Source organism: Anolis sagrei, chromosome 5 (genome assembly GCF_037176765.1).
Source record: "Anolis sagrei isolate rAnoSag1 chromosome 5, rAnoSag1.mat, whole genome shotgun sequence".
NCBI lineage: Eukaryota > Metazoa > Chordata > Lepidosauria > Squamata > Dactyloidae > Anolis > Anolis sagrei.
This window is the reverse complement of record NC_090025.1, coordinates 17,297,968-17,315,133: the sequence shown is the minus strand read 5'-3', so window position 1 is coordinate 17,315,133 and position 17,166 is coordinate 17,297,968. Positions and strand designations below refer to the sequence as shown.

The window sequence follows — 17,166 nt, the reverse complement described above, 5'->3', positions numbered from 1 at the left end:
AGTATACATCACGCAAAAACTAAAAGAATAACTTCCACACAAAAAAGTATTAGAATACCCAAAAGTCATCACATATAGAAAGCAGATTCTCAAGCTAGTATGCAAATTTTTTAAAAGTTTTAGCATCCATCCTTCTCTCTTGCTTAGATACTTTCATTTCTGAGCAGGCTTACTTTCAGTATACCTGTTGGTTAAAGGGTAATCTAAAAACTTGTTAGTTGGAGTTAAACTATGGATCTCACCAAATAGATTATGATAGGTCCTCCTGGTGGTGCAGTGGGTTAAATCGCTGAGCTGCTGAACTTGCCGGCTAAAAGGTCGGCAATTCAAATCGGGGGAGCAGGGGGAGTTCCCGCTGTTAGCTCCAGCTTCTGCCTACCTAGCAGTTTGATAACATGCAAATGTTTGTAGGTCAATGGGTACAGCTTCTGCGGGAAGGTAACAACGCTCCAAGCAGTCATGCCGGCCACATGACCTTGAAGGTGTCTATGGACAACACCGGCTCTTCGGCTTAGAAATAGAGATGAGCACACACACACACACACACACACACCCCAGAGTCAAGCATGATTAGACTTAATGTCAAGGAGAAACATTTACCTTTAATGTTAAACATTCTTAATTCTGAAGAATATTATATGATGCAGTCTTATCAGTCCCTCTTTCTATTTATTGCAAGCTGTATTCCCCCCTCCCATTTGCAGTTTAGAAACACTTTAAGTTGTACTTTTTCACTTTCCCACAAACTAAACAGAAGCATGTGTGCATGACTAGAATGTTTACTCATAGATGTAATGTGAGCATGGCATGAAGACTTGAGTATCATAGAACAAGGAGCTACTGTGATCTTGCTTTGTATTAATGTTTTTGTCTTCACCAGCTTTGAATGCATGGTAACAGACCTGTTTCTTTATCAATGCTGTTCAATTCTTCTTTTCTCTCCTTTTCTTTTAAAAAGTCTTAAGAAATGAACATTTCATAACAGAAAGACATAGATATTATATATATTTTAGAGATAATGAGTGTTCTGTTTATTTTGCTAGATGATGCAAGGAAAAAGAAAACTGGATTAATGTTTTCACTGAAATGATACTGTTTACATAGAAACTGACTTTTCAAACAAACAATTTTCTTTTTGAGGGGAGGCAGAGGGAAAAGCAGATTAGAATGCTTGGGGTATTCACTTTGAGAATGTAGAGCATTTCAAGTCATCCTGTAAGGCAAACTAATAGCAGAAAGCTTCTTGCCTTGGTGGACAGATGCTTTCAGCTTGTAGATGGCCTCTTAAAAGCTGATCAAAGCTACAACCCTGTGCATGTTCCCTGGGATGAGATTTGATGCAAACTGAAGACAAATAGATCATATAGCCAATGTTGCTGGGTTGTCCTATAAGAACATCCACCAAATGGACAGAGTCGGTTGTTTCATAAAAAGATCAACAAGGTTTCAAGGCCAATTATACTCAGATTAATATTGAATCTACAGCTCTGTCCTCTCATCACTCCCCCCCCCCCCATTCAGTTCATGGAAGAGTTAGTATTTGGTATTATAACTTCTAGAATCTCCTAGCCAATAGTGCCATTGATTGGCCGTGCTAGAAAATATGATGTTCTGGGAAAATGTGATGTAAAACATTCACCTTTCTGATCTGATAGAGATTCATCTTGTTTACATGATTGATGGGGATAGTCTGAAAATTTCTGTCCAGGGCTGATAAAACGTGGCTCCAGTAAGGCCTTGGGCACCCATATGTGCAGATGGGGCTTCTTAAGTACCTAAGGATCAGTTACCTGATTTCTTTCTGCTCTACTTCCACGTGGATCTGTATATCTTACGCTTTCAAAGCATATCACTTATGGCCCTTATCAAATAACCTGATTACCTTCCCTGTCAGCGATGTGATGTTTCATTCACGGTAGCAGTTCAACTCTGAACAAAACTGCCCATTAGCCAAGTGCCCAATGTTGATCCGAAACTTGAGATAGCCTTGACTTTGAGTGAAAGTCTAACACTGAGTGAAAGTCAAACATATTGCCCTGAGTCTCTTTGGGGAGGCAGGGCAGAATATAAATAAATAAAGATGATGATGATGATTGCCTTGCCACCTCCTTAGTTTCTTCTCTGAACAAAAAAGCTCCCAAATACAACAGTATCGGTGCAGAACCCATGAACTCACCATTTGGAGGCCAAAACATTTCTGAACTCAGTGTTTGGAAGAGAGGGCCAAGCATTCGGTACAGGAAATTTTCTTCTCCAGATGAATCCAGAAAGAGTGGTAATTAGGTAGCCACCAGCCAATCACATTTCATCTACTGCTGTTTGATTTAGTTTTACATTTTTATCACTTCTATCCATGAATCTCCAGGCTGAATCTATAGGGTTATCCACTATTGTGCACTTGAGATGACATTAAACCGAAAGAGGCCTCCCATTTTGCTTAATCAGAAATTTCAAACAGCCTGACAATTCACTACAGTAATTGTCCTTAACCAAGTCCCTAAAGAACCATAGGGAAACAAGCCACCGCTCTGAGGATACACTATTGTCACTAAGATTCTGTTCACTGAGAAGATGCTGAAGTCACAAGTGAGAATTTTTTGAGTGATGTTTTGTTTTCCATTACCAGTCTTCATTTCAATTAAAAGTTGACTTTTGGGCTGGATGCAATCAATGGTGAAGACTGAGGTGTCTGGGACACTATCCCCACATAACTCTGGAGTGTGTCTCCATGTTTTTTCCCAGTGTGCCATTTCTCTTTGGCAGATATGAGAAGGACCTCTTAAAGATAGAGACATTAACATGGTGGAAAACACAATGGCTTATACCACAGTGGCTCTGTTCAGTAACCATCACCAAAGGTTAACAAGTGACATCTGACCTTGTTTTGTCGTCCTGCCTTACCATATGAGTAACACTACAGTTAGTACTGTGCTTCTGGGTTGAGAACAGAAGAATTCAATGTGTCTGTGGAACAGTTGTCTCCAGTGAGTCCCATTCCACACAGCTGAATAACATCCATATTATTTGCTTTGAACTGGAATATATGGCAGTGTGGACTCAGATAACCCAGTTCAAAACAGCTATTGTGGAATTATCTGCCTTGATATTCTTGGTTATATGGCTGTGTGAAGGGGCCCCAGAGGACTCATGTGATAGAGTGTCTCCTTTTCATGGCTAATCCAGATCAGTCTCAAGAAAAAAATTGCATTACAGTCAAAAGTTAAGTGAGTTTAACCTTTGTGTGTAAGTCCAGTGTGACTTTATGGTCAGCTTCAAGTGGACGTTGACCATTGAGTCAAACTGGAGAACCAGGAAGGGTGATCTCTCAGGTCAAAAAAGGTGTAATTTTTTACTTGTGGTTTTATTGATGGGGAGGATCTGGCATCCCTCAACTCTGCAAAAGTGGAGGACCTATTATGGTTTTGAATTCCGCTTTCAGAGACACATCATTTAAATGCTGTCAATGGAATATCGTAAAATAATCTGATGAATTGTTATTGTTCTGAACATGTATGGTAGAGCTTTGAGTTTATGTGGCTAATTGGATGAGAAGGAGTGTCATTTCCAGCCTGTACCTCTAAAAATATTTTCTGCAATATGCCAAGTTTGAAAAGTTAATGATAAAAAGCAGTAGATCCTGACTCAATGTCTGAGCTGTATTTGCATTTTTGTCTGCAGAATATCAAACCATACAAGAGCAAGACAGTATCCTGCAAGGTGAATTAGACATCTTATAAACAGGAAATCATTAAGGCCTAGCACGAAAATCTAACAAATCTGACTCCTGCAGTGCATGTGACCTCAAATTCAATACCCTGAACTAATAATACTTGTGAAATTCAATAAATTGTAATATTTGGCAATGTCTTAATGAAGACAAATGCTTCAAGTCAAATGACAGAGCTGGGATTTATAACCACAGAGACGAACAGCTTATAAAACAGATGTTTATTAATGTTTACTGGAGCAATGCAGTTTTTCTAAACTATTGATCCATGGTCTGCACCATAATTATTGAAACATTCTTTTGTGCAAACATGACAGCAATAAAAATAACAGGGAAGACAAGTCAAGGTTTTCAAAATAACTCTACTTAAAAATTCTTCACCTGAGCAGTCTAAAAATGGGTGTCCCGCATCACTTATTTAAACTTGTACAAATTGGACAAATCTGTGCAGAATATTAATAAACTTCCTTTAGCTCATGAAAACATAAGAGATGGTGGAAGAAAAATGAGAAATATATAACTGACAAATAGTACCAGTTGATATCACCCCAAAAGTGTTCCACAAGAACAAGGAGATAGGGTGGGTTAAAAATAAATTATTATTATTATTATTATTATTATTATTATTATTATTATTATTAGCACAAAAACTACTATGGGTTGAAATTGTAGATAGCATATATCACCTGGGAAATGTTTTGGCAAAAAGACAGTGAAATTAAGGACCCAATTCTTGTAGGTAGGTCAAAATATTGAGGGGCAGAAAGGAAGTGAAAGGAAGCTGCAATAGTTTGTCTTGGGTGTAGTTTATAATGCAAATCCTAGGATGGGTTTGGGATCAGAGGAGAAGGGACTAACTCATCCCACAAAATATCAGCTCAAGCAGCATGGAACCACATTCCAAAAGTTTTCAGGGACAATGATAGCTCTTCTTGAGTCTACATAATTTTCTGGGTGAGAATGATCTTTGTGGGAACCGTAAAGAAAGTTTACAAGTAGTCTTATGCATTTGTATAGAATCACTATACATTTCTGTTTGTTTCACACATAAGGCCCTGTTTTTGTTTTTGAATGCCTCTCCCAAAAATGGGTGCCTTTCCAAATAAGTTTTTTCATCTCAGGTCTGAAAAAAAAAATCAATATTTTCATCCCATTGGCAGCAATAGGCAGGTTTTCCACGCTCCCCTTCTCAGTTATAGCAATTGGCACTCGCCTGCCCTGCAGGTCCTGGCGTGTGTGTTGTTTGCAGGCCCAAAGCACCCGCACCTGCCAGGGCCTGCAACCGAGTGCTGAAAATCAGGTGACCAAATGGTTACCATTCCCACTTTCCTTTCGTTTCACTAATATTTCCGTATCAGAGGAGGTGTACCGTTTCGTGTCATCCGAATGGAACTAACGGTACAAATTACAAATTAAATGGCCGAAACTGTTAACGGGCCCATGACTACTCCCAAATCTACTGGAACTTCTCTTCCTTTTATTTTTCCTAATTTATTCTGCAGCTTTCACCCATTTGAGCAATTTAGATTTCTCTTATCCTGGGAAAGTCTCAAGGCCAGGCAAGACTTAAATTGTGAATCCAGGTGTCTTGAGATTTGAGAAAGCAGTACCCACACAGTTTCAAAAAACTTTTCATAATCATTGGTTTGTTAAGAATTTATTAGCTGTTCCCAATATTTGTTTCAACACAAATCCACAACTTTGTCCTTGTTTACAATTGAGCTGCACATCCTCACAGAATGCTTGCCAAATTTCTTAAAAGAATGAATTCGCTATTTTAATTAAGAAGATGTTGCAGTCTGCTAGATTTATGGTCCTGTGGTTAAAAATTCCAGCTGTGATGATTTTAATCCATTAGCAATAACAATCCAGAATATATTTTCTTGGTTCCAGAAGTATATTTATTCATTTTGGTAAAAGCCTAAGTAAGGGCCTTCCACACTGCCCTTTATCCCAGAATCTGATCCCAGATTAGATACTTTAAACTGGAGTATATTAGTCCCTACTGCTAGATCACCAGGGATAACCAGATAATCTGGGATCAGATCCTGGGATATACGGGCTGTGTGGAAGGGACCTAAAGAGTGTCATCTTATGCATACCTTTAAGAAAATCTTGTATTCCCCTGGGGAAGGCCAAATGCCTACAGAAAATCTGCATCCATTATTTTGAGATTAATAGTATGGGAAACCTCTATTAAAAAAAAATGGAAAATTGGTCCTAGTTGATTGTCACTTGAATGTGATCAGTATGCAAAGATGTATTGTGCATGAGCATGTGCATTTGAGTGCCCCCATGAATTTCATAGGGTTTTCTTAGGCTGGGAATACTCAAAGGTGGTTTTGCCAGTTTTACCTCTGAAATATAGCTTTCAGCACCTGGCATTCATTGGCAGTTTTCTGTCCAAGTACTAACCAAGGCTGACCCTGCTTAGTTTGCCGGTATTAAATGGGATCTGGTGCCTTTAGGGTACTTGGACCCCTTGAAATGTGTATCACATGAGGCTACATTGGGTTTTCATTAAGTGGACACATACATTTTGCAGTCCATATTTGCTGTGAATCTCTGCTGTCACAAAAATTGCCTAGATTAGGATGCTAGCAATTGTTGTGACCTCTAGTGATTTGATTGTTGTGATCCCTAAAGACTGGCTTGTTTGAAGGCTTGTTTTTATATTGCTTTCAATTGTGTTGTTATTTGTTTTATCTGATGTTTTAATTAGTTAAAGTGTTTTCATGTGTGTTTTAATTGTAATCTTGGGCGTGTCCCTTGTAAGCTGCCCCGAGTCCCCTAGGGGAGATGGTTGGCAGGGTATAAAAATAAAGTTATTATATATTGTAAGTTATTTGCTCAAGTTAATCTAATTTTTGGATGTGTTTGTAAGAAGTAACTGAGCAACTTTAAAAAAAACCTTTAAATTGGTGGTTCCTAACCAACAGTGGTCCTCAAGAACTAAAATATGGTCCACGGCCTCACCGTTATTTCACCATTGCAATGAGAGCAACTGGTCTCGCAAAACCCTCTTAAAGTGCCAAGGCTTATTAAATATGGTTTTCTGTGGGCAAGCAGATGCCAACTACTGGATGGCATATGTTCTACATCAGAAACTAGAGCTGATGTGGTCTATCCAATGCAATTTTAAAAATCAGGACTAAAATATGGTCCACAGCTCACTGTTACTACACCGTTGCAACAAGAGCAACTGGTCTCACAAAAACCCTCTTATAGTACAGAAGCTTATTAAATATGGTTTTCTGTGGGTGAGCAGATGGCAACTACTGGATGGTGTATGTTCTGTATCAGAAACTAGAGTTGATGTGGTCTATCCAATGCAATTTTCTGACTTAGGACCCCAGATAACCAATCTGAATCTAATGTTGACCAAAAACTGATTTGTAACCCTTTTGGTACTAATGTTGGAGTGGTCCCTGGTCAAGTGGTCCCTGGTCAAATAAAGGTTGGGAACCACTGGTTTAAATAGTAGGGCCAGCTTTAGCACAGCAGGTTAAACATAAGCTGTAATCAATCTTTTCAGTCCAAAGGCTGCCAGTTTGAAGCTAGGTCAGGGTGACCTCCTGGCCTTGGCCCAGCTTTTGCCCACCTAGCAGTTCAAAAGCAAAAATGTGATTAGATAAATAGATACCGCTCATTAAAAGCTGGGAAGGTTTTCTGAGATACTCAGAAGGAATGCCGGCAATTCAATCCTAAAGAGGAAGTTATGAACTACCTCTTTGGCAGGGAGATGGAGCGACAGCACCACACACACACCTCATGGCTAGAATCGAACACAACTTGTTCCGAGATGCCGGAAAAATGGGGAAAGCCGATATATATACCTCTTATCTCTGTCTAGTTGTGTATAAAATGGCATTGAATGTTTGCCGCATATGTATGTTCTATGATCCACCCTGAGTGAGAAGGACGGAATATAAATACTGTAAATAAACAAATAATAAATTATGTAAATACAGATGTAGTCATGAAGGGATGTGAAGGGAATGAGATTATCCTTCCTGCCCCCCCCCCCCAGTAAGAATTCTGCCCTCACAAGTGAAATATTCCTAAAGTCCACACATCTTTAATATTTTAATGACTTAAAATTCAATCCGAGATATGTGGATCCAAAGAAAAGGGGGCAAACGCAGCAAGAGTCATTTGAAAGCTTTGAGTGTCTCACACTCTGCAATGAATTTGGAGATTGAAGGAAATTTTCATGCAGAATAAATTGTTATCTGGAGAGCAGTGCCTTCAGCACTCCCACCCATCCTTGTAGTTGCACCCCTGTCAAGCTTTGAGTCTTTCTTAGCCCTGGCAAGCAGTATAAAATAATGAATTATTTTTATATTCACAATGGCCTAAGGGGAGAAGAATATGTGGGAATCCGCACAGCGTTCCGCAAAAGGCACTACCTCTATCCCAATGCCATTAAAATGCCTCTCACACTCTGAACTGATTTTGAATTTGGAGGTTCAAACCCTGGTTTTAGGGTTTAGGCAAAAGATCCCTTTAGACTTCTAAAATGGAAGAGACAGAAATATTACAAGTTCTGGAAAGATGGCTAGGTCTTTGTTTGTGGGGCGGGGGGGGGGGAGAGGAAAGTGTGTAAATTTCTCTTAGGACATCTGGCCAAGGCTATTAAAATTCCTCCTGTCAGGCAACATTGCTGCAGAGATCCCAACGGATCAGTTAAGGTACAACCTCTTACCATGTTTCCCAGTTAGGTTCATTATGAATTCAGGTGGCAAGATGTGCCCAAACCCTTTCTGGCTGTTCAGTATTCTGTGCACAAAGCAACTGTAAATCTTAATCAGGCTGCTAAAATAAGCATCTTTTTACAGCTGCTGCGTTTTTCTGATCTTCCTGGTTTAATCCAAACTCTGTTTTGATTTTTAAAGTAGCTTCTGCTGTGAATTGTGGCTTTCAAGAGCCTGCTGATGCTTTTTTTTTTTTTTTTTTTTTTGGTATTAATGCAGCAAAACATTGCTGTATTTAAAACCATCTAATCTCAGAAATAAGTGCAATGAAATTTGAAATGTGCTGAGCAGAACTCAATATAAAATACTTGGTTTTTCTTAACATGCTGTACAATTGTCTCTACTCCTTAGATTATCAAAATTATCCCAGACTAGCTGTCCCCTGCCACGCGTTGCTGTGGCCCACATGGAGGTTGTGTGTGGGAGGTTTGGCCCAATTCTATTGATGGTGGGGTTCGGAATGTTCTGATTGTAGGTGAACTATAAATCCCAGCAACTACAACTCTCAAATGTAAAGATTCTATTTTCCCCAAACTCCACCAATGTTCACATTTGGGCATATTGAGTATTCTTGTAGAGTTTGGTCCAGATCCATCATTGTTTGAGTCTACAGTGATCTTTAGATGTAGGTGAACTACAACTCCAAAACCAAAGGACACTGCCCACCAAACCCTTCCAGTATTTTCTATTGGTAATGGGAGAACTGTGTGCCAAGTTTGGTTCAATTCCATTGTTGGTGGGGTTCAGAATGCTCTTTGATTGTAGGTGAACTATAAATCCCAGCAATGTCCTTTAACACAGAAGATAATCTCACAACTCCTTTGAGGTGAACTGAGAGGAAAAACCTTGTAACATAAGATTTCTTAGACTCTGTTTACTTTGTAAACACTCTAAAAAGCGTATGCTGCAAACTTCTTCCTCTCAGTTTCAAAGGAGCTACAAGATCCCTGAATATGTGGATATAGATTAACACAGCTATATCTTTGAATATCGCTCCCATTGAAAGCTTTTATTAGACTATTTTAAGATGTTAATAACTGGTAGACCATTCCTCCCCCCTTCTCTACACACACACACACGAGGGTGGGTCAAAAAGTTTTTCCTCTTGTGTCATAAAAGCGTTATGAATGAACTTACAACAGCAAAAGTTGCTATACATCATAGTCTGAACTGTCCTCCACTGTTCAACATAGTCACTATCAATTTGTATACATTTGCACCATCGTTTAACCCAGGCTTCAAAACCATTTTGGACAAAGTCAGGGTTTTGCTTCGTGACCCATGCTTTTAAAGCTGTTTTAGCGTCATTCAGGTCATTGAATCTGAAACCATGTAGGTTGTCTTTCAGAGGTCCAAACAGGTAAAAGCCAGAATCATAAACATTCTTCAAGTGGATTTCCTTTGGTGCACATCCTTCGTTTGCCACAAATTAAATGACAGTTCTTTCTTTTAGCTTCAGATTCATGGTTATAATTAGTCAATCAAAAAAAAAAAGACTATATCAGTAGAGTAAGGTTATTTCTATCGCATCATGCATAGCTAATCCAGTAGCTGTGAAAGAAATAAAAGAGTGATGGAGGAATTATTTTTTGACCCACCCTCATATATGTATGTGTGTATTTAAATCCATCAATAACAACAATTTATAATGCCGTGTTATTGACATTTTAATGGGGGGAGAAAAACATAATTGTGCTTGGTTTCAATTGGAAATCGAGGGCTTAAATCAAAGTCTTCCACCTCTGAAGGGAGCAGTAGTTTTTACACTGTTCAAATTCATGTTGCAAATACCACAGTGGATCTTCTATCATGCTTCTGCACTTGATTCAGTGGCAAAGAGCAAAACAGAATATGGCAATTTCTGTCTTCCTGAGCAGGAAGCATACTCATGCATTGCTGATTTTATTTGCACTGTTTGTTTCAGGACCTCAGAATGGCTGGAATGACCCTCCTGCTTTGAGCAGAGTTGCAAAGAAAAAGAAGGTATTCTGAAGCAGTACTTCTACTCAAAACAGTGGAGATTTGTGGACTGGGGTAGCCCATAAGCCATCCACTGCTGGTCCCTGGAGAGTTTGCAGGAAAAACCAGTTGTAGACAATGGGCACAAACATGGTGCTGGTCCCTGGCACATGGGGAGATTGGCATTCTCCCAAAGTAGACAACTTTGGAATCACTGCTCTACATGGCAACTGTCTAGGTATTGAAACCCTTCTCCGTGTTCTTCAGAGGTTTGAGGCAACCTCTGAAGCCCTTCTCCAGGGACAACCCAGCATATTCTCATTTGTGGCACCCTACTTTTAAGATAACATTTTAAGCATGTTTTGCCTGATAGTGAGAGGGAATCTGCATTTTTAATTGTCATTTGATAGTTTATAGGATTTTTTTTTGTCGTGTCAGGAGCGACCTGAGAAACTGCAAGTTGCTTCTGGTGTGAGAGAATTGGCCGTCTGCAAGGACGTTGCCCAGGGGATGCCCGGATAATTTTATGTTTTATCTTCCTTGTGGGAGGCTTCTCTCATGTCCCTGCATGAGGAGCTGGAGCTGATAGAGGGAGCTCATCCGCCTCTCCCCGGATTCGAACCTGCAACCTGTTGGTCTTCAGTCCTGCCGGCACAGGGGTTTAATCCACTGTGCCACCGGGGGCTCCAGGGTTTTAGGATGAAATAACTGTTTGGGAAAAAGCTGTAAGCAGCAATAGAGTAGTGACCGTAACTGCCCATTTGTGTCAATAATCTTTTCAAGTCATAAGTCCAGCTGTTCCACATGTTTCCTTTCCCTTCCTTAGATGCCTGACAACTTCATGCCACCAGTTCCCATCACTGCCCCGATAATGAATCCTCTGCCCGATCCACAAGCCCAGATGCAGCAGCCACCACAGCTGCCGCCAACCTCTGCACCTCCAGCTCAGGGACCCTTTCAGCCCTCACATCTTCCTCCTGGACAGCCAGTGTTGCAGAATCCTTTCCAGAATATTCAGCAGCCTATAGGTCAGACTATCATGACTCCGTCTGTGACCGCATCTAGCATGGAAGGAGCCCCAGGAGCCCCTATTGGCAACACCATACAGGTAATGAATCACGGGCGGCTCAACATGCAGTCAACTTGTATTTTCTAGGGTGGCATCATAGATTAATGAGTGGGTATTGCTGGTAGAACTGCAATATATTTTCTGAGAACTTTCCTATAATATTTTTGAATGGCTAGTAAATGACCACCATGGTTTGAAGGATGTGTACAAGTACATTCCCTATAGTGTGATAGTGGTTACGGCCCCCTTACCTCCTCACAGCACTGAAAATGAACACTGTTGTCTTACAAATTTTGAAGCTAGACAGGAGTGTGAAATTGTGTTCACCACAAAAGGTTTTCCCAGTTAGCCTCATGTCTCAAAAAGTCTGCAACAAGCAGCTGCAGGCAAAGGCCTATTTGATCGGCCCATCTATCCTCATTCTCTCTCTCTCTCATACAAACACCACAGTCTTTTCTCAGTCTCGACACACTGCAGTCTTTCTCTCATACTCTCAACGCTCTCAAACACACCAGTCATAGTCTTGTTGCACACACACTCTTCCCTACATGTGAGGAAGGCCATCAGAAAGGTAGAAGGTCAAAAAAGCTGGTGTCTGAGTGCTTCACTGCAAAGTATTCCTAAATAGGCCACTGTTGAGTGTTTGAATAGGTGACGGCTTCTTCTCCCTCCCACTTGTTCAAGTGAGAGATCTGCTGGTTACTACAGAAAGAACCAATCCTTTGACTCAGTAGGGTGGCAGTGGAAGCAAATGATTCATACATGGTAGCTTGCGAGAGCTCTGTGGGTGGGTTGCTATGCTCTGGGAGATGCTGGCTTCTTGCAGCCTCTAAAGCAGGTTGAATTTGTCACCAAAAGTTGATTTCATGGTGTTGAGGCAGAGGGTAGGATTTGTCTTCTCTCCAGGGAAGGGATTTAATGTGGTCCCAAAGGTATTTCAATGTGGTTGCTGAAAAATTTGTTTCCTCCTCAATCAGAAGGAAACCACATTTGTTTATCCAGTGCTGAAAGGGCTGACGGTTCCATCGGGTAGTGATTTGCAACAGAGAGATTCTGTTAAAAAGCACCACAGTTTTAAAAGGTGTACTTATGCCAGGGAAGAGGCATGAGTGGGAATCAGGATTTTACTTTCAGCCTATACTCTGAAATGTCTTTGGCTCGTCCTTGTTGGCAAGACAGAGTCCCTAGATGAAATTCAAACTTTTCCTGTCTCTGGACACAGCCTGAGGAATATACTTGCATTTCAAAAAGTGGGCTTTTAGGTAGCTCACGTGGTTTCCTTTTAGTAAATGGAAACAAATGGACCCAAGAAGATGGTCTAAGTGATTTCCCCCTCTGTTGTAGCATGTGCAGTCCCTACCAACAGAGAAGATAACAAAAAAGCCCATCCCTGAGGAGCACCTTATTCTAAAGACCACCTTTGAAGCTTTGATCCAGAGATGTCTCTCTTCAGCAACAGATCCGGTATGTCCTTCATACACAATGCTAGCTCTATGTTGTAGGTTGCTGCTTCATTTTCATTTCTATTAATATATTTAATTCAGTGGAATCACACATTTCAAGCTCTGTGTGGCAAGTTGCCAGATATGATTTATACCCATCAGATAGGTGTGTACCTTTATATAGTCAGATTAACCTTCCCCACCCACCATAAATTGCTGTTATGGCGTGATTTTCGCATAGGTAGGACAGTCTTAAATGAGATCCTTTTTGCAAGCACCATGTTAAGAGAAGTCCTTCCCAACCAGACAGAAGTAACATTTGTTGTTGCATGCCTTTAAGTTGTTTCCAATTTATGGCAAACACATGACAGGATTTTCTTTGCATGTTTTGTTCAGGGGAGGGGGGACGGGGACGATGGACAAGCAAAACATATTTTTCACACACTCAGCTAAAACGGGAAGGTGTGAACTCCTGTAGCACAATATTAGAGGAATTATAATTCCATTAGAGGGCATGCTTTGAATAGGGATGGTCCCATTCCAACAGATTAAAGCAGGCATGGGCAAACTGGCTTAGGGAGAAAAAGAAAGGGCCTGGGGCTGTTAGGAATTGTAGGAGTTGAAGTCTAAAACACCTGGAGAGCCAAAGTTTGCCCATGCCTGGATTAAAGGAACCTGGCCTTAAATTTGTCTTGGATCCATATTAAATATAACATGTCCATGGAGTATGGACGGAGCACAAATGTGCAAGAGAATAACATCATGTGCACTGTCGAAAAAAGACACATGTGTGATTAATTAGATGCAGAGCCCATTGAACATTGAATTGAGTAAATGAAAGGCACACTCAGGGCATTGCTGCGTGAAATCTGTTCTTTCCTCATTATGCACATATGAATATCGGCTCTGGTCTTAACATCTTCCAGTAATTTTCTGTGGCCTATTCTCTCCTGTAGCAAACCAAGCGGAAATTAGACGATGCCAACAAACGCCTGGAGTTCCTATATGATAAACTTAGAGATCAAACAGTAAGTTTTTTCGTTGTTGTTGCTGCACATTGCACTGATATCCTGCAGTCCTCCTGTCAAGCTAAGAATAGCTTCCTTAAGAGTTCCCAAGGGATCCCTAAGCTGGGCAGGCTGCATTTTAGCAGTAGAATTGTTTCATTTTGGCCTCAGATCATTCTCCAGACATGTTTGTACATTTATTTACTTGCTTATTTATTTTAAACCCAGTTCCTCTGTTCTGAAAACAACCTGAGCACTTGCTAGTAATAATACCGTGCTGCTATGGGGTGACATATTGAAGAGTAAATTAGTTGCATGCATAACTAGAGTGGGTTTTTGCACTTATTTTGAGATGGTACCACCACAAGGTTGACTGTCGCTGCTGGATGTTGAAATAATTTTAACTAATTGGATGTGTGGTAAATTCAAGACTTATTTTACCATTGGCTGTAAAGTGGCCCTCCAGGTGTTTGGGAGTTGAAGTCCAAAACACCTGGAGCGCTAAAGTTTGCCCATGCCTGCACTAAAGAGTCCAAGATCAATACTTGAATCAAAGGATCGCTTTAAGATCAGGGCTAACATTGAATAAACAGCAAAGATAAGTTGGAGCAACAGGGAATAGGTTGGCCACTCTGAACAATGTTGTCTTTAAGTAGATATTGTCAGAAATATTAAATATTAGCTAGGTATTTTTATTACAAAAGAGTAAGTCAAGCACTGAAAGAGTTAACAGGCCGAAGCCTGTTAGAGTCAGTGGACCAAAGCTAGTGTAGAGCTACACTAGCTTGGTCCACTGACTCTAACAGGCTTCGGCCTGTTAACTCTTTCAGTGCTTGACTTACTCTTTTGTAATAAAAATACCTAGCTAATATTTAATATTTCTGACAATATCTACTTAAAGACAACATTGTTCAGAGGAGTGTGAGGTAAACCTCTGTATGAGAGAAGCCTCCAGTGTGAAGGCTGCTGTGTGTAAAACTACAGTGTATTTGTTTATTTGTGTTATGGAAACCTTGTTTTTGTAAATAGTGCAACCATATTATTTTACTACAAGGAAAAGCCTCCTATGGAAGATATAGCATTGTTTTTATCTTTATACCAATTTGGGCTACTGGTGCTGGGTCACGCCGCTGCTGATAGGTTACTCTGTTGTACATTTATGGAGAGGGTCTTTCGTTAAGCCCACTTGCCCAACAGATATTGCCATAGATGTTATGGGCAGCTTTGGAGTCTGTGGAAAGCCATTTATTAGTTGCCTTTGACTAGCTTGCAGAAGAGAAACTGAGAGGAGATATGATTGCCATGTATAAATATGTGAAGGGAAGTCATAGGGTGGAAGGAGAAAGCTTGTTTTCTGCTGCCCTAGGACTAGGATGCGGAACAATGGCTTCAAACTACAGGAAAGGAGATTCCACCTGAACATAAGGAAGTGCTTCCTAACTGTGAGAGCTGTTCAGTAGTGGAACTCTCTGCCCCAGAGTGTGGTGGAAGCTCCTTCTTTGGATGCTTTAAAACAGATACTGGATGGCCATCTTTTGGGGATGTTTTGAATGTGATTTTCCTGCTTCTTGGCAGGAGGTTGGACTGGATGGCCCACAAGGTCTCTTCCAACTCTAGGATTCTGTGATTCTAGTCAAGATCCAGCTACCATTGGAGCAAGCAAGGGGCAGCTTTAAAAGAAACCCAAAATTATTTATAATAGCAGTTTTGAAAGCCAGAGCTCAGAAGTGGCTCTTTGTAGTGTGTGGTCTTGATCATGCCTAAGTGTGGCAGCAGCCCTGAGAAGGAAGCCCACGAAGGTGCGAGAGATGTGTTTTCTGTAACATTTTTCTTTTCTGCCTTCCCTTCCAGCTCTCCCCAACAATAATCAACGGTTTGCACAACATTGCCAGGAGCATCGAGACACGGAATTATGCGGAAGGGCTGAACATCCACACTCACATTGTCAGCACCAGCAACTTCAGCGAGACGTCAGCCTTCATGCCAGTGTTGAAAGTAGTCCTCACCCAGGCCAATAAACTAGGCGTTTGAAGTGAGAAGCAGCATTGTTTTTGATGCGTGACATGATTGATCGATTGATCGAAGGCTGGTCACTACAGTCCCCTTTGCCGATGAGCTTCCTTTTAGCAGGGCTGGAGAGCCCTGAGGCTTTCTTCTTTCTCTTTCTCTCTCTCCGTCTTTTATTATCCTTACCTACAGATAGTGTATTTAATTATGCCATCCTGTATTGTCCATTTTAAATGCATGTTACCTGCTGCTTTGACAGTGGCTTTTAAATACAGAAAAGAGGAGAAGTGTTTGTGTGTTAAGGCTGACCTTGAAAGTGATTCCTGCCACATTTCCTCAGCATCAACCAATTAAAAATTCAAGATTCTATTTTATATGTGTCCTGAGTATTTCCTTTCATAAGAAAAGCATCCCTTCAGTGTTGTAGATCATGAACATCGTTGTCAGTTGATTTAAATAGTTAATTAGCTTTCACTTTTGTATTGGATCGCATGAATACAGTTAGTCAAATGGGTTTCCATGAAATGAAACTTCAAAATTAGGCCTGATTTCTTTTTCATTGTACTTTATATTAAGGTTAGATCAAATGTAGCAAATTTGGTGCTGTCTGACCAGTGATATAATCCCTCCATTGGACTAATGATATTTCTTCAACACATTCTGGGCCTAAGTTTTCAGAACAGTAAATAGTCCAATATTTGAAACTTCAGGAAGTATTTTATAGGTTGGCTTTATCCACTTTGAATATAGACATCCTCTGAGTTTAGCTGAAAACCCAGCTCTCATGTCATCTCACTTTTATCCTGCATTGCATGGAACTGTGATCTGTGAACAGAGGAAGAATCTGGGTTGCTGTGAGTTTTCTGGGCTGTATGGCCATGTTCCAGGTGCATTATCTCCTGATGTTTCGCCCACATCTATCGCAGGCATCCTCAGAGGTTGTGAAGTCTGTGGGAAACTAGGCAAGTGGGGTTTATATATCTGTGGAATAATGTCCAGGGTGGGAGAAAGAACTCTTGTCTGCTTTAGACAAGTGTGAATGTTGCAATTGGACACCTTGAATGGCCAATTGCAGCTTCAAATATCAAAGAAACACAGAGATCTATAACAATGACAAAATACAAGTTGCAAACTGTTATCCAAACAGAACTATGTTAACATCGGCCGTGTAAATACACTGCATATAAACCACACAAAGAAA

At 40.5% G+C, this 17,166-nt stretch overlaps 1 protein-coding gene across 12 annotated transcripts in view; it reads left to right on the top strand.

Annotated features, from left to right (window-relative positions):
- The window catches only part of SEC31A (SEC31 homolog A, COPII coat complex component), a 68,750-nt gene extending 52,416 nt beyond the window's left edge, over nucleotides 1–16,334 (top strand). For 6 of the 12 annotated variants that reach the window (XM_060779318.2, XM_060779314.2, XM_060779322.2 and 3 more), the window contains 6 exons: nucleotides 3,679–3,717; nucleotides 10,406–10,464; nucleotides 11,267–11,548; nucleotides 12,854–12,973; nucleotides 13,908–13,979; nucleotides 15,810–16,334. In XM_060779318.2, the coding sequence (XP_060635301.2) occupies nucleotides 3,679–3,717; nucleotides 10,406–10,464; nucleotides 11,267–11,548; nucleotides 12,854–12,973; nucleotides 13,908–13,979; nucleotides 15,810–15,989 (752 nt within the window). In that variant the 3' untranslated portion in view covers nucleotides 15,990–16,334. The remainder of the gene's footprint in view (nucleotides 1–3,678; nucleotides 3,718–10,405; nucleotides 10,465–11,266; nucleotides 11,549–12,853; nucleotides 12,974–13,907; nucleotides 13,980–15,809) is intronic. The other 6 variants (XM_060779326.2, XM_060779323.2, XM_060779321.2 and 3 more) reach the window with 1 other exon arrangement.
- The last annotated feature ends 832 nt before the right edge of the window (nucleotides 16,335–17,166 follow it).